This window comes from Xyrauchen texanus, chromosome 4 (assembly GCF_025860055.1).
Source record: "Xyrauchen texanus isolate HMW12.3.18 chromosome 4, RBS_HiC_50CHRs, whole genome shotgun sequence".
Taxonomy (NCBI): Eukaryota; Metazoa; Chordata; class Actinopteri; order Cypriniformes; family Catostomidae; genus Xyrauchen; species Xyrauchen texanus.
Window position 1 is genome coordinate 19,435,979 of NC_068279.1, and position 20,944 is coordinate 19,456,922.

The window sequence follows — 20,944 nt, forward strand, 5'->3', positions numbered from 1 at the left end:
ACAAAATATGATCCAACAGAATGCAGAGTGCATTGTTTAATTTTTAAAGCAGAAAGTAAGTTCTAACCCTCTCTCCTATATGACCTGGTCGTCCACGAAGGCCTGTGGCTCCCGGATAACCCTGAGAGCAAGAAAACAGCATTCAGAATCAAATACTTGCTGAAATTAACAGAATTGTCATGCCAGTCAAGGCTGTTTGTGCTTGATAGTGCTTGTTTAAAGTTTTAGCTGATCAGCATAGTCATACTATGTGAAAAGTCTCTGGTCTTTTAAGCAGAGATCGTGAACAGTATAAGTGATTAGATCAGTATGAAATCGTTACACTTTATTAACATGAATTGTTCATTAAGAATAATTTGGCTCCTCAACCCACTTCAGACCAATTGTTCAAAGGCAATAAATGAAGATACATAAGAGATGGCAAAGAATGTTTTGCATCAACACATGACACATCGAGTCAGGAATTGGACTGGATGGCACTCACATGCATGCCCACAGTCCCCTGTGGACCTGCCATGCCGGGTTTTCCAGTGAAGCCCTGATAAACAAACAAACACAGTGATGAAACATTAAAAGACTGCCTTATTACTTAGATGCATACTGTTTTAATAGCAAGCCACAAAACTCACCCTCTCACCAGGAAGACCTTGGGTGCCATCTTGGCCTGGTCGGCCAGGTGGGCCCTAATGACATGAGAAACCGTAGCCTGAGATGGATGTGTTGAACAGCATAACTTAAACAGTGAACAGAGAATCAAAGGCGAAATATACAGTAGAAGTATAGAAATATTTTGTGTAAAATGCATAAATAATAAGGACACAACAGAGCAAAAGGCCCCCAGGGTTAAAAGGTACCTTTGATTTTTTTTGTCTCCCAAAACATTAAATAGCATAAATAATTACTTAAGGAGTTTTCTTAACTTGTGCTTGTCAATATTACAAAATTTTCCCGATCCATGAGATCATTCCGTATAATGTCTAAACATTTATTTAGACATAATTTGATCTAATATTGTATAATTTTTTAAATGTTAATAATTTATGTAGCTAATGAATATCCTGGAAATTATCACATTTATTTTGAGGCAAAATACTTATTTGTAATTTTCAATTTTGTTCAAGGTGATTATATATACAGTATATGTACATTGATGGCCAAAAGTTTGGAAAAATGTACAGATTTTACTGTTTCGGAAGTAAATTGGTAATTTAATTAACCAAAGTGGCATTCAACTTATCACAAGTAATAGTCAGGACATTACTGATGTAAAAACAGCACCATCACTATTTGAAAAAAGCCTTTTTTTTTTCCCCTTTTCTCCCCAATTTGGAATGCCCAATTCCCAATGCCCTCTAAGCCTCATGGTGGCGTAGTGACTCAATCCGGGTGGCGGAGGATGAATCTCAGTTGCCTCCATGTCTGAGACCATCAGTCCACGCATCTTATCATGTGGCTTGTTGAGCACGTTACCGCGGAGACATAGCACGTGTGGAGGCTTCACACTATTCTACGTGACATCCACGCACAACTCACCACATGCCCCTCCGAGAGAGAGAACCACATTATAGTGACCACGAACAGGTTACCCCATGTGACTCTACCCTCCCTAGCAATGGGGCCAATTTGTTTGCTTAAAGAGACATGGTTGGAGTCACTCAGCATGCCATGGATTCGAACTTGCAACTCCAGGGGTGGTAGTCACTGTCTTTACCCACTGAGCTACCCATGCCCCTGAAAAAAGCAATTTTTAGTCAAATCTAGGCAGGCCCCATTTCTAGCAGCCATTACTCCAACACCTTATCCTTGAGTAATCATGCTAAATTGCTAATTTGGTACTAGAAAATCACTTTATCATGCCATTATATCAAACACTGCTGAAAGCTATTTGGTTCATTAAAAGAAGCTTAACATTGTCTTTGTGCTTGTTTTTGAGTTGCCACAGTATGCAATACACCGGCATGTCTTATGGTCAGTATTAGGTCAAAAATGGAAAAAAGAAACAGTATTCTCTAGAAACTTGTCAGTAACTCATTGTTTTGAGGAATGAAGGCTAAGCAATGCTTAAAATGGACAAAAAACTGAAGATTTCATACAAAGGTGTACACTAAAGTCTTCAAAGACAAAGGACAACTGGCTCTAAGAAGGACAGAAAGAGACGTGGAAGGTCAGATGTACAACTAAACAAGAGGATAAGTACATCAGGGTCTTTAGTTTGAGAAATAGACGCCTCACATGTCCTCAGCTGACAGCTTCATTGAATTCTACCTGCTCAACACCAGTTTGATGTACATCAGTAAAGAGAAGACTCAGGGGTGCAGGCCTTATGGGAAGAATTGCAAAGAAAAAGCCACTTTTGAAACAGAAAAGGTTAGAGTGGGCAAAGAAACAGACATTGGACAACAGATAATTGGAAAAGAGTGTTATGTATCTTAAACCCATTGAGCTTTTTTGGGATCAGCTAGACTGTAAGGTGCACGAGAATTGCCTGACGAGACAGTAACTTCTATGGCAAGTACTACAGGAAGCGTGGGGTAAAATGTCACCTGAGTATCTGGACAAACTGACAGCTAGAATGCCAAGGATCTGCAAAACTGTCATTGCTGCATGTGGAGGATTTTTGATGAGAACTCTATGATGTAGTTTAAGTTCTGAAATGTTTTTTTAAATTGTAATAGTAGTTCTTCCCATTATTAATGTCCTGACTATACATTGTGGTCAGTTGAATACCACTTTGGTGAATAAACGTACCAATTTTTTGTCAATAAGAGCAAAATTTGTACATTATTCCAAACTTTTGGCAACCAATGTATATATATAAAAATTCAATAAATGTCCAATAAGTGAAAGATTAATATTTGAGGTAAAAAGCCCCCTCTGGGGGTAAAGGCCCCCAACAATTTTTAGAAGAATATCTCAGCTTTGAAGGTCCATACAATGTAAGTGAATGGGTGCTAAAAAATTAAGCTCCAAAAAGCACATAAAGTCATCATAAGTACATAAGTACCCTAAATACAGTAATTTTTAAGCACTTAGATAGTCCAAAATTGTAATAAAATAAAAAGAAATGCTTTTTGTAGCACTTTCAAAGGTTGCCTACTGTGTAATAATTTCCAAAACAATGTAAATGTATTTTAAGTCCATTCAGTGGCCTTTTTCAATCCACAGTTCTATCTATCTAGTTTTGCTCACCGGTGAGCCTGGAGGCCCTTGTTTTCCCAAGTCTCCAATCACACCCCTGAGGCCCTTCAGATGACAAAGATTACAAATATGATATACGACAAGTGCAGTTTAACATTACATATGGCTGACACATCACTAAACACGCTTCCAGTTCTTGTTGTCTAGCTTAAACAGAAAGATTATCCTCCCACGACAAAGTCATAAACCCCAGAGATGTTTAAGGTCTTGTTAAGTTTAACAGTCTATGATCTTTTCACCTTTTTTAAGCCAATTTAACTTTTACATGCCAATATAACATGTTTTCCCTCCTTGTAAGGACTGATGTCAGAATAAATCATAATGGTGATTATAGCTCTTTATAAAGAAGAATCTGCGCTTTATACTACAAGCATTTACTACAGCGGTAGTCTGCTCTCAAATGACTCGAAATGAATAAAATAATTCATTTAATTTAATTTTTTATTTAGCTGATGATGACGGACATACATCAGGTCCTTTATCTCCTGGATTTCCAACAGAACCAGAAAAACCCTGCAAGACACATACAGCATATGAGCAGAAAAAAACATTTCACAGATAATTAATTTTGATATTTTACTTTGCTGTAATTGTAGAGCATAGAGTCACATATGATAAACCACTACAACTGATCTAAAATACTTGATATTAAGGGTATGAAATGGGAACCTGTGTACCAGGCTTTCCTTCTGGTCCCTCTGCACCAGCTGGACCTCGTAAACCCTGCGACAAATAAACACAAGCAACGAATGAGACAAAAACACAGTATAAAACAAGTACAAAGATATATTCAATACAACATGATCCAAATCATAAAATTAATCTTCTCTCATTATACTGTCAAATTCTGTTCACTTACCACTATTCCATGTATACCAGTGGGACCATGTTGGCCTGCTCGACCCTGAGCATATTAACACAAGTAAATGTGGTCAAATGAGACACGTTTCCTTATCTATATTAAACATTGAACACATGCCTATCTGTCTATCTATCTATCTATCTGTCTGTCTGTCTGTCTGTCTGTCTGTCTGTCTGTCTGTCTGTCTATCTATCTATCTATCTATCTATCTATCTATATGAAAAAAATATTCTTACTCTGGATCCTCTGGGGCCCATTCTTCCATTAAAACCTGGTTCACCCCTACTGCCCTATGTTTAAAAAAAGAAGAATAAATAAAGAGGTGAGTTATTGACAAAGAGCCTTTGGGCAACATTACTGCAATTAATGGATTATTATAAAAGGGTGAAATCTTCACTATGAGGCTGCTTTAGTGTGATAGCTCCATCTGAAAGTCATATGCTGACCTTCTGACCCTCTTTTCCAAGCATTCCCTGAGGACCCACTTCACCATCTTCACCCTGTGGAAAAAAGTGAGCAAAAATGTGAAAACAAATATTTTGTCAATCAATCTTCTTTTGAACTTTGGTTGTTAAAGATTTTAGTTGATTTATGCTTTCATTGGTCTACCCATAATTCATCACTAGTTCAGGTATTGTAAGGCACGTCACAGGGAAGTCTCTCGTGAATACTACTGAGAAAGTTTTATAGCATACCTGGATACCTGGAGCACCTGGCTGACCTTTGACATCAGATAAACCAGGGAGGCCTGATTGGCCCCTCTCACCCTGAGGGCCCATGATCCCTGGCACTCCTCGTGGTCCCTACAAATATCCAATATGTTGTTAATTTGTCCAGCCATGTGTTTAAAGTTGAATCTGGTGCAACAATATATAACATGGATGTATTGTATTTCTCATAATTACTTTTCTCCCCTTGGGTCCAGCAACGCCCTTCTCTCCATTCAGGCCCCTATTGCCCTGAATGAGAGACACTATAGTGAGCTAATACATGGTAGTAAACATATCTTTGGATAGTTGATGCACAACATGTTCATTTAAATTACTCAGAGTCTCAAAGTCAACGGATAATGCTTCTTCTAATTGTTTTCATCAATTAGATAATGTATTTTGTTCTTTTACTCGTAAATTGTACAGCAGTTTGGTTCAACTCCTGTTGTTCTTAAATGTGCTTTATAAATAAAGTTTGACTTGATTGACTTTCATTTATCTATTTTTCATTTTATTTCTAGTTTTTCATTATTTTTAAATCATATTTTGCCTTTACTTGTTCATTTTAAATGGTCTTGCAATGTGATAATTATAATTAAAGTACAAGTAAAACGGCATGCATTATTCTAAAATAATTAGCAAATGCTGCTTTGAATCAGATATCTTACTGTGACACCTGGAAAACCTTTTGGACCTGGATACCCATGCATACCCTATAAACAGATCAACAACAATAGACAGACATTTCTAAAGCCAGTTTGCCTAAACATATTCACATAAAAGTGTATTTGCTGTGAGCTTAAAACCCTCTTGCATTAAAATTCTTGCTGAAAAAAAAATATGATCAGTGTTCTCAAAGAATAAACACTAGAAAGTCCATGTCATCTCTAATATATTGTGGCATTCTCAAAACATGGTTTCAATATATAATTCTATTTTCTGTCCTTCCAGAACACAATAGCAGCTAGGACTGATGTATGACTGATAAAGGGAGTATTTTTTTATTTATTTTTTTTAAATCCAGAGTGACCATTTTCACTCCAAATGTACATTTCAAAGTTTCAGATTTATTATACAGCTGCAGTGTGGGCATCTGTAAAAATAAAAAAATACAAAATATAATAACTGTAGATATTGTAAAGATTTAGTAGTGACCTTAGACTACGATGGGTTTGGCTCAACTATGTTCAGATTAAAATACTAAATCCTGTAAATCAGTGCATTCCCATATGTGTATGAACAGTAAAACACATTTGTCTGGACAATGAAAACATTTTGAAGACATTTTTCTCAGTTTTAGAGTTGGTGTAGTTCAGTGACTGCATTTTTTCCAACAAGCTTACTTACCATGGACCCTTCAATGCCTTGTAGCCCTCTGTTGCCTGTTGGACCCTCTGGTCCCTATGCAAAAAAACAACAACAAAAAACAAACAAACAAAAAACTCTATAGCATTGTACCCATCATGTCATATGGTTCAATTGAATTTTCCACACGTACACAGTATGATGATCAGACTGAGATGAATTATGATTTTCAAAACTTACGATGTCACCTTTAAGGCCCTGTGGGCCATCTTGACCTGGAAGCCCCTGTGGATACAGCATCCATGAACAACATACCCCTTGATAGATTGTCAGCAGACAGACCAATATTTTGTAATTTTTCTTTATCAGGACAACTTATTTAGGACTACTTATATGCTTTTTTTTTTTGCAAGTACTGGAGCTCACAGTATGGTAATACTGTACAAAGCATAACAGGTGAATTGCAAGTCTACACTGACAAACATATTGACTAATACAGGTAGTACCTGGGAGCCTGGATGACCAAGTGGGCCTCTATCTCCTTCTAACCCTCTAGGGCCCTAAGAGAAGGTCAAGAAAATGTTCACATTATATCAGCCTCTGAGTATTCTGTAGCAAAATGCATCAGAAAGTAAAGACACAACGCACTAGGAATACCTGTGGGCCTTTCCGCCCAACAGGGCCAGCAGGTCCATCATCCCCCTGTAACAGCAGAAGTCTTTAGGTCTACAATATTCAGTCAATCAGCTTCCACTCTTCAGTCAAATTAAATGTTCTCCTAGTTGGTGGTGTAGACCAACAATGTTGAATTTCTTTTTGTATTTTGTACAAGAAAGGTATCTTCCAGAAAGATCACTTAAAATCACTTACTTCTGAGCCATTAACCCCTTGTGCACCAACCAATCCTGTAGCACCAGACGCTCCCTGGCGACATACACACATACATACATAATTAACTGAGTATTACAATGTAGCATTTATAATTTGCTGTCTATACAATATGTTGCACAAATTTCAACTGATTATTTATCCTCACCAATGGCCCCTGAGGACCAAGTTTTCCAGCATATCCTGGATTCCCCTGAGAAAAAAAAAACACTTAACATCAATACTACAGTACTTATAAATACTACAACATCAAGATGTGTCTAAAATATATATTTATATAATACAAATATATAATTTCACACACACACACACACACACACACACACACACACATATATATATAGAGAGAGAGAGAGAGAGAGAGAGAGAGAGAGCATTTACAACCAAATAAATCCAGGTGATCAGCCAATTTTTCATATTTTTTAAGCATGATTTATGCAGGGAATTTTTTTTCAATTAACTCACATCAGGGCCGGGTGGGCCAGGAATCCCTTCAACACCTTGTAAACCAACAGGTCCCTAAATAAAAACAAAATATTCCTATTTTGTAATTATATTGTATAATTGTATTGTATAATATAATGTCATATATTTAGTGACTTTGTATAAACCTGATTGGTTTATGGTGCAATCAAAGGATATTTACATGATTAAGTTTGAATGTATGAAATATATTTCTTGATAGGTAAATAAAGCCAAAATAGTGTAAGTATATGATTTACTCACTAGAGGACCCACAGAGCCAGTGAATCCCATTTCTCCTTTTGAGCCCTATAAATATTCATAAAGGCAAATAACAGAACAGAAAACAATCACTCTATTGTCAAAATAGGTCTACATTTGATGTATACATTTACTAAATATACTTTAGCACATTTACACAACAACAATTGTGCAGCTTTTCAGTTAGTGTTCCCTCCTGATCCACTAGAGGGCAGTCTAAGTGTTAAATTGCACAGAGTAAATGAGCATACAACTATAAATTATACATATAATTTATAAACTCAGCAAAAAAAAAGAAACATCCCATTTTTCAGGACACTGTATTTTAAAGATAATTTTGTTAAAATCCAAATAACTTTACAGATCTTTATTGTAAAGGGTTTAAACAATGTTTTCCATGCTTTTCACTGAACCAATTAATGAACATGCACCTGTGGAACAGTCGTTAAGACACTAACAGCTTACAGATGGTAGGCAATTAAGGTCACAGTTATAAAAACTTAGGACACTTAAGAGACCTTTCTACTGACACTGAAAAACACCAAAAGAAAGATGCTCAGGGTCCCTGCTCATCTGCGTGAACGTGCCTTAGGCATGCTGCATGAAGGCATGAGGACTGCAGATGTGGCCAGGGCAATAAATTGCAATGTCTGTACTGTGAGACAGGAAGACAGCTGATTGTCCTCGCAGTGGCAGACCACATGTAACAACACCTGCACAGTATCGGTACATCCGAATATCACACCTGCGGGACAGGTACGGGATGGCAACTGCCCGAGTTACACCAGGAACGCACAATCCCTCCATCAGTGCTCAGACTGTCCACAATAGGTTGAGAGTGGCTGGACTGAGGGCTTGTAGGCCTGTTGTAAGGCAGGTCATTACAGGCATCACCAGCAACAATGTCACCTGTGGGCACAAAGACACCTTTGCTGGACCAGACAGGACTGGCAAGAAGTGCTCTTGACAGACGAGTCGCGGTTTTGTCTCACCATGGGTGATGGTCGGACTCAGCTTGTTCAATGCAATCTCAATGCTGTGCGTTACAGGGAAGACATCCTCCTCCCTCATGTGGTACCCTTCCTGCAGGCTCATACTGACATGACCCTCCAGCATGACAATGCCACCAGCCATACTGCTCGTTCTGTGCGTGATTTCCTGCAAGACAGGAATGTCAGTGTCTGCCATGGCTAGCAAAGAGCCCAGATCTCAATCCCATTGAGCACGTCTGGGACCTGTTGGATCGGAGGGTGAGGGCTAGGGCCATTACCCCCAGAAATGTCCAGGAACTTGCAAGTGCCTTGGTGGAAGTGTGGGGTAACATCTCACAGAAAGAACTGGCAAATCTGATGCAGTCCTTGAGGAGGAGATGCACTGCAGTACTTTAAGTCAGTATCTGGTTTGGCTACCAGCTGCATTACTTTTATTTTGACCCCCCTTTTGTTCAGGGACACATTATTCCATTTCTGTTAGTCACATGTCTGTGAACATGTCAGTTCATGTCTTATTTGTTGAATCTTTATGTTCATAAAAATATCTGAACATGTTAAGTTTGCTGAACATAAAAGTAGTTGAAAGTGAGGGGACGTTCCTTTTTTTGCTGAGTTTATATTTCAGGTGGAGACCTCCCTTACTTTTTGGCCAGCATGTCCTCTACCTCCACTGGGGCCAGGTGCACCAGGAAAACCCTACTCATGAAAAGAGTAAGACTGCTTTATGCACATATGCAGGATGAAATTCTTCTATGACAGTTGCTAGAGTGTGTATATTTTGTATTCTCAAGTTGTACCTCATCTCCTTTGTCTCCAGGGGGCGCTGTCTCACCTTTGTAACCAAGAGGACCCTTGAACCACAACCAGCAACACACAGCATGTGGTTTTTAGCAATTTAAGTGCGTTTGTTACACAGCAAGTATATTTGATATCCTTACATGAAACATTATTTTAGTTGTGGGGGTTTATCCAGCCTCATTTTTATGTTTCACAGAAGACAGAAGGTCATACAAAATGAGGGTGAGTAAATGATGACAGAAATTTCACTTTTTTGTCAACTATTCCTTTAAACTTTTACAATAAAAGCTATTAATGCCATCACATGCCATCAGTAAAGGACAGCCTCACCTGCAGCCCAGATACCCCTGGAGGTCCTGTTACCCCATCCAACCCATTCTCTCCACCTCGTCCTTGAGTCCCTGCCCGGCCTTGGACTCCTTTTGGTCCCATGCCACCCTATTATAAAGTGGTTGGTTATGACCAATTCGTATACAGTTGATGCTTTGCAAAAGGCCTCTGAAGTAATCTGAGCATTGCAACTTTCAAAACATATCAATCGAAGGGATGTTTTAAAGTCAACATGAAATCAAAACCATCAAAATATGGTTTATTTACTTTCTTGGGCTGATTGTGCACAATTCACCAGTGCATCTTATTACACACCACTCTGGAGTAATCGATCACTGTGCAATCTCTACAAGTGAGCTATTAGAATAATATAACTCTGATCAATGTTTCATGTCCATTTATTTATTTACTGTATTTGGCAATTAGCCTTGTAATAGGCTGGATAATAAGGAGTCAAAGGAGACATAATAAACACCAATGGAACTCAAACCGGAGGTGGTTTCAGCTGTTCAGTGATTTATTTCTTATTTCTTTTCACATAATTTTAATGCAAATCAATATTTTATATATATATATATATATATATATATATATATATATATATATAATGTAGTCAACTGTTTTTGCAAAATAAACCTCTGATCACCCTGTCAGGGTTTATTTTGTGATAACAACTGGCTAATTGTACCTTATCCCTTTCTGAAAAAAGAAAATCTAAATCTTTAAAAACATTAGCAAAATATAATAACTTGATTCACTTTTCAAAGACTCTCCTTTTAGGCTGATGTCATGAAATATCTCTTCCATCATCTTGCCTCAAACCAAGTCAAGTAATTTTTATTTGTATAGCGTTCTTCACAACACGTCATTTCGAAGCAGCTTTACAGGAAATCATGCAATGACAAAAAAAATTAACTGTAATATCTATAAAGTCTTAGAGTGATCATTGTGTAGTTTGATTAAATATGATTGTACAGTTTGTATAAATTATTTTATAATTAAATAATTATTGTATTTAGAACCCCTGTGAGCAAACTGAAGGCAACTGTAGCAAGGAACACAAAATTCCATAAGATGTTGGTTAATGGAGAAAAATAACTTGGGGAGAAATCAGGCTCACTGTGGGGGCCAGATCTCCTCTGGCTAAACAGCATGAATATAATGGTTTAAAAATTGTAAATTAAATAAGCGTTAAGGGCCAGTGTTTAAAAAAAGAAAAAGAAAATATTTTTATGAACTGTAAGATTAATTGCTAATGTCTTTAAAGTCCATCCTGAATTAAATGGAGATGTTCACATAGATAAATTGTCCTTTTTTAGTTGGCTGATGAAGGCTTTGGTTGGCAATTAAATGATAGTCTATGTATTCCATTTCAAGAGTGTATTCCATCACAAAGGTAATGCAGGCAGAGATCAATGAGGTGCATCGCAGTTCAATCATCAGGTCATTTCGGTGGGGTCCATCCTAAATCCAAGGTTCATGCAGTTGTATATGAAGTATCTGATTTCTTGCAGTTGGAGTTGGCATCAGTTCATCCTCTGAAGTCAAAAGACTGAAGTGATGTCTGGATAGCACCGGCTGTAATTCGTCGTCATCACTCAGCGACACGTAGCAGTGGAGTCTGACACCAACCAGGAACGGAGCTGGATCTGGCCGACACTGATAATCTTGGGATATGAATCACGAGGTTGAGACATGGAAACAAATAGAATAATATTAGCGTAGATGCCATTCAGTTTTATGCAGAGTTATAGATCATGATAGATGTTTCTGGTTTTGGCAGACCTAACCAAAGCGTCCCAATTGTGAGTTGAATGAAAAAATAGGTGTATGACTGGCTAAATAGATGAGTCTTTAGTCTAGACTTAAACTGAGTGTGTCTGCATCCCGAACAGCGTTAGGGAGACTATTCCATAGTTTAGGAGCCAAATATGAAAAGGATCAACCTCCTTTTGTGGATTTTGATATTCTTGGAATTATTAACAAGCCAGAATTTTGCGATCGTAATGAACGTGACAGATGATGGTGAGTCAGAAGGTCACTTAAGTACTGTGGAGCTAGACCATTCAAACTTTTTAATTAGTTAACAGCAATTTAACAGTTGCTTGTGAGGACATTTATGAGACATTTATGAGGTGCTGTGAAAGTTGATTGCATAGTTACAATTTTATTTTTATATTTAAATATCGCAATTTTATCAGTAAAGAAGTCATTACTATTGTGCTGTGACAAAATATATGGTTCAGCCGATTCTTTTATTCCTAACCAATTTAGCTACAGTACTAAATAAATACTATAAACACCAAGGATTGCTGTGGTTATTTTCTATGAGTTTGCTAAAATATGCGGACTTCGCAGCTTTTAGTGCCTGTCTGTAGCTACAGACACGAAATACACAGCGAAATACCTCTAATTTTGTATTCTTCCACTTGCACTCCATTTTACGAGCTGCTCTCTTGAGAGCATGAGTGTGATCATTGTACCAAGGTGCAGGACTTTTTTCTTTAATTTTCTTTAATAAAAGGGGGGCGACACTTTAAAGAGTGCCAGAGAAGACTGTTTTCATATTTTCTTTTATTACATAAAGTTCTTCTATTAGTTCTACTTGAACGATAGCATGGTGTTTTGATTGAGGTGATTGAGTGACATTAGCTGATCGCAGCAAACAAGAGATGAGGTAATGATCTGAGAAGTCATCGCTCTGCAGTAGAATTTCTATATTATCAACATCAACTCCATATTTATTTTATTTATTTATTTATTTACTTATAAAAATATCTTTATTACGAGGATTAACCCCTTGAGATGAAGCATCTCGTTTTCGAGGGGGTCCTCCAATACATCAAAGCAAAAAAAAAAGAACCAAAACAGCAGAGCAAATATCATGGTCAAAAACAGCACAACAAAACACAACAATACACACACACCAGCTCACAATGCTCAACCCCACCCAAACCAACATGATCCCCATAGATAACATGACAGAAAAACAACCACATGACTAGCATTGCAAAAGGTCAAGGACTAATAGTAACACACACACAAAAAAAAAAAAAAAAACATTGAAAATAACAATAATAATAAATAAATGAATAAAAATGAAGACATAAAAATTAGAAATAATAAACACATGACCAATGAAGCCCATGGTCAATCAAACAAAACTAGAAACAAAGACAAATATTCCGAAGATATTCCCCGAGAGCCCTTCGAAACGCTGTAAGTGAAGTTAAAGAACGGATAAAAAGAGGAAGATTGTTCCAATCATATGGAGCCTTAAAACAAAATGCATATTTCCCTACTTGTCTTTTAACTCTAGGAACAACAAAAAAAATCTGATCATTGTATCGCAGGCTGTATAGCGAATTATAAAGCACCAAGTGTTGCTTGAGATAAACTGGATAATTCAAGTAAAAACTTTTAAAAATAAACTGTAACCAGTGAGACTGTCTCCTGGCAGAAGGGGCCAACCAGGACAACTGTCTGTATAACACACAGTGGTGTGTCCTGAAGGGACAACGGAGAACAAAACGGCAAAGACTGTTGTAGACCACATCAATGGAATGCAAACAAGAAGCAGGAGTGTTCTGATAAATAATGTCGGCATAGTCCAAAATAGGCAGAAGCAGCTGTAAGACCATTCTTTTCCTGACCGGAAAATTAAAACATTTAACAGATTGATAAAGTATTTTAAGACGAGAGAAAAGTTTGTTTGTCAATGCTTGTACATGAGTTTTGAAACTGTATACTCTGTATACTCTGACTGACAACCCCTGTAGGACACCCTTGACGACGATGATGAAAATAGCAATTAAACCAGAGTAAAGATGATATCGCGAGACCAATAGCATGCAATTTATCCAATAGAATATAGTGATCAACTAAATCAAAGGCTTTGGAGAGATCTAAGAAAATGGCACCATAAATGACAGAATTAAATCTAGCATATGAATATGGCAATCAGTTGGTCCTGTCATATTTTGTCTCAAAAGAGTAGCAGATAAATGCTAATCCCAATGTGCCATTTACATTATTGAATTCACCAACATTTAAAGCTCTATCTACATTAACTACTGGATCTGATAGAAAATTTGCTAATTTACCAAGGAAACCAGAGTATGGCCCAGGTGATCTATAAACTGTAGCAAGGGCAAAAGACGACAGAGATATTTTATTTATATCTGATGGCGTCACATTAAGCATTATTAGTTCAAAAGACTTAAACTTATATTCTATCCTCAGAGTAACACAAAAACTGTAAATTGTACCAACACCTCCTCCTTGACCCTTCAGAAGAGACTTATGTTTATTAAAATAACCTGGGGGAGTAGATACATTTAAACTAATATATTCGTCCAGTTTAAGCCAGGTTTCAGTCAAACAGAGCGCATCCAAACTGTGATCTGTAATAATTACATTTACAATTAGTGCTTTGGTAGAAAGAGATGTAATCTTTATCTTTTTTTTTTCAAGTTTGAGCATAATCAAATTTTTTTATATTATTTATTGAGAGATTTGGGTTTGGTAGTTCAGGGAACAGACACAGTCTCTATGAGATATCTAGGTGATACAGTCTCTATGGGTTGTAGTTATGTATGTGACCTGTGTGACATTACAAGGCAGCTAGCAGATGTTCAGATTAACCAGTTTGTCTGCTTCCTAACCTGGGCCCAGTTAGTCAAATACTATCACTATTAAGACTATGAGCCAAATTACTAGAGAGGAGAGCAGCAACTTCCCTGGAGGGATGGAGTCCATCTTCCCCAAAAACTCTTCCAATTTTCTATAAATCCTATGCTATTCTCCAGACACCACTAAGACATCTAGCCATTCAGTGACACTAATCTACTACAAACATCATCACCACAATGAGCAGGGTGGGGGCCAGAGTATATTATAGTGTCTGACATTGTTTTTGCTAATTCATACACCTCTTTAACATTTTTACATCCATAGTGATCTCCGACTGGTGAAGCCAGACATCGTTAGCGCTGACATGAATAACAATTTTAGAAATTCTTTGTTTAGCATTAGCCAGCACTTTTACATTTGATCTAATATCAGATGCCCGAACCCCTAAAATGCATTTAACAATAATGGTTTTATTTCCATACTTCTTACAATAGAATAACCAATTATTAAGGCTCTTTCAACATGATTCTCAGAGGGTGCATCACTGAGTGGGGAGAATCGATTAGAAACTCTAACAGGCACGGGAAAGTGGTGACACTTTGCTGAGTGCGTATGCCACTGAGATGTCACCCAAACTCATTGTACTACCTGCATCTCAAACAGTATCTACCGGCTTCTCTTTCTCACTGACCTCCACTAGTGTTTGAATGCATTAACCTTCACCATCAGCCACACTAATTCCTTACATTTATCACATGTAAATCCCTTACTGCAGACGGAAGAAGCTATAGTAAACATGTTGCATGCAATGCAGGAAGAAATAACATGAACAGATGCCATGACTTACCGCTTGCTTGTTGTTATGTTGTTATGGTTGTTCTTGAACGGTTATGAGATCGATGTGGTTCCTGATCAGCAGATGTTTCAGATTGATGTAATAATCCGTGTAAAATACAGAGGAGAAAACGAATGCATGCAGTCGAGACGTGAGATGTAGACAAGCGTGAAAAAAAAGAAAAAACGAGAGAAACAGGTGTGCGCGGTAAAATACACATAGTTGACCTTAAGTAGGCTAGCAAGCTACAAGCACAGACTCGTGCAGCATGCCGGCAGCAACCGGAACAGGAAGTCAGGTGGCAAACCACCTGGCTCCATTTTGGTATGTAATGCCCAATTTTCAATATCCAATAATTTCCTGATGCAATGTTTCATGTTAACTTTAAATCATCTGTGTTGGAAAAACCTGTCATGTCTATCTCTAATTGCTATTCTGAATATATAGTAAGCACAGACAAAGCAGTTTAAAGTACAAATGCAAATTAAGGTCAAGTTACCATATCGCCTCTGCGACCTGGTGGCCCTGCCTGGCCTGGATCTCCGGAAAACCCCTTAAATATAGTACAAATTTAACACTATTTAACACTGGTAAGTGATGTTGTGCACTACCATAACACAGTCTGCATTGAAGGTATTCTGTGTGAGATCTGTGTTTACTCACAGGTAGCCCAGTTCTCCCTCTCTCACCCATTGGTCCAGGGAGGCCTATTTCTCTCTATGGAACATAAGAGGTAAATCGGTTTAGTGAGAGAGACCACTTTGCTTAAAGGTGTACTCGGTATTTTATAAAAAGACACCTAGTGTCCTGGATGCAGCGTCATGCAACAGCAGTAGTTATCCATCCCAGTGATATTACTGGATTCTTCATCTCAAATGAGTGTTTAACATAATTTTAAACATATTGTTCAAAGTTACTATTCATTTCTTAGGGGTACAACCTTTTTTTTACTGAGTGCACCTTTAACATTATGTATTTCAGTTAATTACAAGTTTGAATACTTACAGGCCATCCAGCTGCCAGAAGCTGATAATAAGATGTTCTCTAGAAAACATGCAAATAAAGATAGCCTTAAGTGACAGTATTTGAATGGCATGTAATGTATATATTATATCAACAAGAGAGAAACGTCTGACCAGCATTAATGAGGAATAAATGTGCTCAACAGATCCTCAATCTAAGATATTGTAACACTTTCTGCCTGCGTGTTTCAATCCTTCTCAATGAGAAAACACATACCAGGGAGTGTTGAGGCAGCTCTCTTGTCCAAATAGAGGTTAAGGACTGAGGGACAGTGTAAGTTGTCTATGCTGTGTGGGCTGGAAAAGTTGAGGTCTCCAACCCACAAAGAAACACACTCTCTGTTGCCCTTTTATTAAAATCACCCAGGCTACCACTGCTTCATACAATATTTGTGTTGGCACAAGCTCCATTTGGCACCAGGGCATGGGTTCGGCTCACCACTGATCCAATGATGGTGAGTTCAAGAGGAAGAGGAATCAGACCTCCCTGTACAGTTGCCTCCGCAAGTCTCAATGAACCAGAGAGGGTGAGAGATCTAAATCTTAACATCTGTCAAAACCTCCTCACAACACTGTAACATTTATACAGAATGCACACTGGTTAAACAGCAGAGCATCAGAAGGCTTACATTTAACAGCGCTGAAGCTTCAGTTTACAGTAGCTCAATGAAAAACTGCACCTAATTACTTGTGAATGCTCAGAAGCCTTTTGAAATCCCATTCAACCATGCTCATCTGTACAAATTCCATACGCACAAGGGACAAATTATACAAACCAGCGTTAAAATAATCACAGTGTAAATGTAACGGGAGCCAGCTGGTACGTGATAGCTGTGCTGTATGGGTAAACCTCACTCCCCTGGCCTCAAGAGGTGTACTAGCAACTGACCCTAGAGGCTGTAGCCTTTAACCTCCTCGTTAGCGCATCCACCTCTCATGCCAGCTGACACCGGTTCGAATCCCGCTCTGAGCAGGTCAAGCAGAACCGGTTATAGTGGTGCGGTGACCTGGATGGGGGTGAGGTTGAGGGGGGTGAGTGTAACAGGAGCTAGCTGGTACATGATAGCTGTGCGGTGTGTGTAAAACTCACTCCCCTGGCCTCAAGAGGCGTACTAGCAATTTAGCCTCCTCATTAGCACGCCTGCTTCCCATGCCGGCTTACACTGGTTCAAATCTTGCTCAGAGCGGGTCGAGCAGGACCGGTTGCACAAAGTCAAGAGGTGACCACAAGAAACCTTATACGTGAAATGTGCAATTTCCTTGCTACTAGCATCACCAAATTAAATTGCAAAAATAATGCCAGTTTTTAAACACTCCTCCTCTCTTCTATTGGGCAAACATACAGAAAGTCCTGCCATAACTCACTCTATTCAACGAGCAAACGTTGCTATCGGGCTGGTCAGTTTTGATAGCACTATACAGCCACAGCATTTACAATTTAAAGGGGATCAATATACAAATGTATCGTTGTCTCTGCATATCAAGAAATTATTTTCACAAAAACAAATTGCACACTTCATCTTTAAATTCAGTAATGACTTCAAGACGTTTCAATTGCACACAGAGGACAGTGTGACAACATAATCTTAAATCCTAAAATCCTTAAATTCATTATTTTAACATGTAGTGTCTTTCATATTGAAGCACTTAGATGACTGTCACAAGTAACTTTTAATTCCAAATAATTCACATTGTAATTTTTTCTATCTACTCAAATCTAACCATCACAAGTGAAGGTATTTCAAATGGTGAAACCTAAAACCATTGCGGCAGCACAGAAAAGATTAACACAGCACTATAGATTTTATTGGAGATTCAACCAGCAGGTGGTAATAAATTCCATGTCAAAAATCTGAAAATATAGAGTTTATGGACTGGCCCATTCACTTCCACTTACATTTATGCATTTGGCACATTACACTTACAGCACAGTACACTTATTACAGGGACAATCCCCCTGGAGCAACCTGGAGTTAAGTGCTTTACTCAAAGACACAATGGTGGGAGCTGTGGAACCGGCAACCTTCTGCTTACCAGTTCAGTGCTTTAGATCACTATGCAACCACCACTGGCCAGATAGTGGACAGTACAGTTGTAGCTGTTTTTTTAAACAAAAACATATGAGATTTGCATTAAACTATCTAGAGGTCATGTTTTAAAATATATATATTTATATATAAAATTATGATGTTTAGACAATTTTTACAATTGTATTTTTGAAATAATTTATTTTTTTGCACCTGTTGTCTAAACAGGCCAGCAGAAGTTGGAGAGGGTAAAATATTTGGATTCAATTTTTTTTTTTTTTTTTTTTTTTTAACATTTAGTTATTTTGACTATATTTTTGTTTCTTTTAAAGTGCAATTTGAATTTAGAAATTTTGGGGGATTCTTTTCTTCATTCATTTAAATAATAAAATTTTTAAAGCACAACCGACAGGTAGAAGTGAAGTGTGCACAAAAATCCAAATCCATGATTTGTGTGTCTGTAGATCAAAATTATTAATAATACTTAATATAATTTTATAAATAATATAAATAAAATAATTCTCTATAATTTTATGGAGCCAAGATCCAAGTCCTGATGATTACCACATTTCCCATGCATATAAAAGGAGTGTGTCACTGTCATTAAAATATGCCTGACATTCAAAAAGAACGCAGTTAATGCACAAAAGAACTTAAGTCCCAATTTCAATTTTTTTTTGTAATTCATTGCATATAGTCCAATTACACTATCAACTTCTAATGAATGTGCTGTCTTTGTTAATATTGCTGATGCTTGACAGGGAATGGACAACATAACAGGAAGCAGGCGGTTCAATAATCAGAGAACCACCAAATTAAATTGCACTTGGCCTAACCCATTAGAGTTTGTATGCGCAATTTCACCAAACCAAGTTGTACTTAGTCTTAGCGCATGCTTGTATGAAAATTCCAAAACTTCATGGCCATGCCCACTGCACTTATGTCATATCGCATAGCACTGTTCTTGTGATGATCTACACCAGTGTTACTCTGCATACTCTCACATGTGTGAACTTGAGGGGAACTTCATACACCTCTTAAAACGACCTTGAGATCAGTTGGTTGAAACTCTGGAGGACTAAACTCATCCATCATGGCAAAGGATTCTGCCAAATGATGACAAAAAATAATTGGACATGCTCCTCAATTAACAATTAAATAATGCCATGTCACTGCTGCACAATCACAAGCTGATATTCACAACTGTCTTGAATTATGAGAATCTACAAGGAGGTCAGACCTGTTGTCTTAGAATTCCACTTAAATATATGCTCAGAAATAGAGACTCACAAACAGGGAGAAAACAGTGTCTGGCAGGGACACAGACATGACTGCAGTATGTCATCCCACAGCTTGCTAAGACAAGGTGGTGGCTCTTTGCACGGTGTACGACTGTAGTATATAACCTTCATTAAGATCATAGGTCTTACATTTTCATGGCTGGTTAGATTGAAAAAACGGATTAATTAGTTCCTGTATCATCACAATACTATCAAACAGTAACAGCAATTGGTGAGTTGTGACAAAAATGGGTGGCAGTTCTGTTATGTTTTTGGGCAGCAGGGAAATTATAAATGCAAATAATAAAACCGGTAACACTTTACAATAAGGTTTCATTTACTAACATTAATACACTTTGTATCATGAACTAACAATGAATGAACACTATATTTATACAGCATTTATTAATCTTGGTTAATGTTAGTTTACAAAAACAATCGAGCGTCAGTTTAGGCAGGTCATGTTAGTCAGCTTCCAATCAGCTGATCATGATGTTCATCGATACAATTCAGACTCCAATCAAAGCAGACCTTTATATGTCCTTTCTTCATTCATTCTCTCAGCTGCCTTTCCATTGCATGGATGCAAGCTGCACTTAACACACTCCTCCACCCTCAGCTCCACTTCTCGTATGAAAGCTTTGCCTTTTAGTTTTCTCTAAACCTGTGTTGTTGTTAAGTGCTCTCAGAACATAATCGGTTGCCAGTTTGGAATTCCTATTTTCAATGTGTAATACCCGTCAATCTGCGCATCTTATCACGTGGCTTCTTGAGCGTATTTCCGCGGAGACATAGCACGTGTGGAGGCTTCACGCTATTCTCCACAGCATCCACGCACAACTCACCACGCGCCCCACCGCAAACCACATAATAGCGAGGTTACCCCATGTGACTCTACCCTCCCTAGCAACCGGGCCAATTTGGTTGCTTCGGAGACCTGGCTGGAGTCACTCAGCACTTAAGTGTCCTTTTAATATATTATGCAATGTAACAATTGCAATACAAATGTTCATTGTTAGTTCATATTGCATTAATTAATGTTAACATATACAACATTTAATTTTTAACATTTTGAAATTAACATTAACCTAGATTAATAGATGCTGTAAAATTAATGTTCATTGTTCATGTTAACAAATAAATCTATTATTAACAAATGGAATCTTATTGTAAAGATTATATAATCATGCAACAGTATACTGTATGCCATGTTAATAATTTTCATAGGTCATCGTAGTTATATTAATACATTTCAGTGTTTGATTTGCAAGGACATTTTTGTTTAATTTGGTCTGAGAAACAAGTTTGGTACCATGTTTGGTCACCACTTAATGTCCAATGT

General features: G+C 37.6%; 1 protein-coding gene across 2 annotated transcripts in view; it reads right to left on the reverse strand.

Moving 5' to 3' along the window:
- LOC127635627 (collagen alpha-1(I) chain-like) overlaps nt 1-20,944 on the reverse strand; it is a 44,962-nt gene that overhangs the window by 13,168 nt on the left and 10,850 nt on the right. The window contains exons 6-31 of one of the 2 annotated variants that reach the window (XM_052115785.1): nt 16,279-16,317; nt 15,937-15,990; nt 15,773-15,826; nt 9,807-9,914; nt 9,476-9,529; nt 9,321-9,374; nt 7,690-7,734; nt 7,429-7,482; nt 7,112-7,156; nt 6,946-6,999; nt 6,733-6,777; nt 6,582-6,635; nt 6,316-6,360; nt 6,118-6,171; nt 5,439-5,483; nt 4,966-5,019; nt 4,756-4,863; nt 4,507-4,560; nt 4,297-4,350; nt 4,058-4,102; nt 3,868-3,921; nt 3,667-3,711; nt 3,190-3,243; nt 630-683; nt 485-538; nt 68-121 (exon numbers count right to left, since the gene is read on the reverse strand). In XM_052115785.1, coding sequence (XP_051971745.1) covers nt 68-121; nt 485-538; nt 630-683; nt 3,190-3,243; nt 3,667-3,711; nt 3,868-3,921; nt 4,058-4,102; nt 4,297-4,350; nt 4,507-4,560; nt 4,756-4,863; nt 4,966-5,019; nt 5,439-5,483; nt 6,118-6,171; nt 6,316-6,360; nt 6,582-6,635; nt 6,733-6,777; nt 6,946-6,999; nt 7,112-7,156; nt 7,429-7,482; nt 7,690-7,734; nt 9,321-9,374; nt 9,476-9,529; nt 9,807-9,914; nt 15,773-15,826; nt 15,937-15,990; nt 16,279-16,317 — 1,434 coding nt within the window. Of the gene's footprint in view, nt 1-67; nt 122-484; nt 539-629; nt 684-3,189; nt 3,244-3,666; nt 3,712-3,867; nt 3,922-4,057; nt 4,103-4,296; nt 4,351-4,506; nt 4,561-4,755; nt 4,864-4,965; nt 5,020-5,438; nt 5,484-6,117; nt 6,172-6,315; nt 6,361-6,581; nt 6,636-6,723; nt 6,778-6,945; nt 7,000-7,111; nt 7,157-7,428; nt 7,483-7,689; nt 7,735-9,320; nt 9,375-9,475; nt 9,530-9,806; nt 9,915-15,772; nt 15,827-15,936; nt 15,991-16,278; nt 16,318-20,944 lie in introns of both variants that reach the window. The other variant, XM_052115793.1, reaches the window with a different exon arrangement.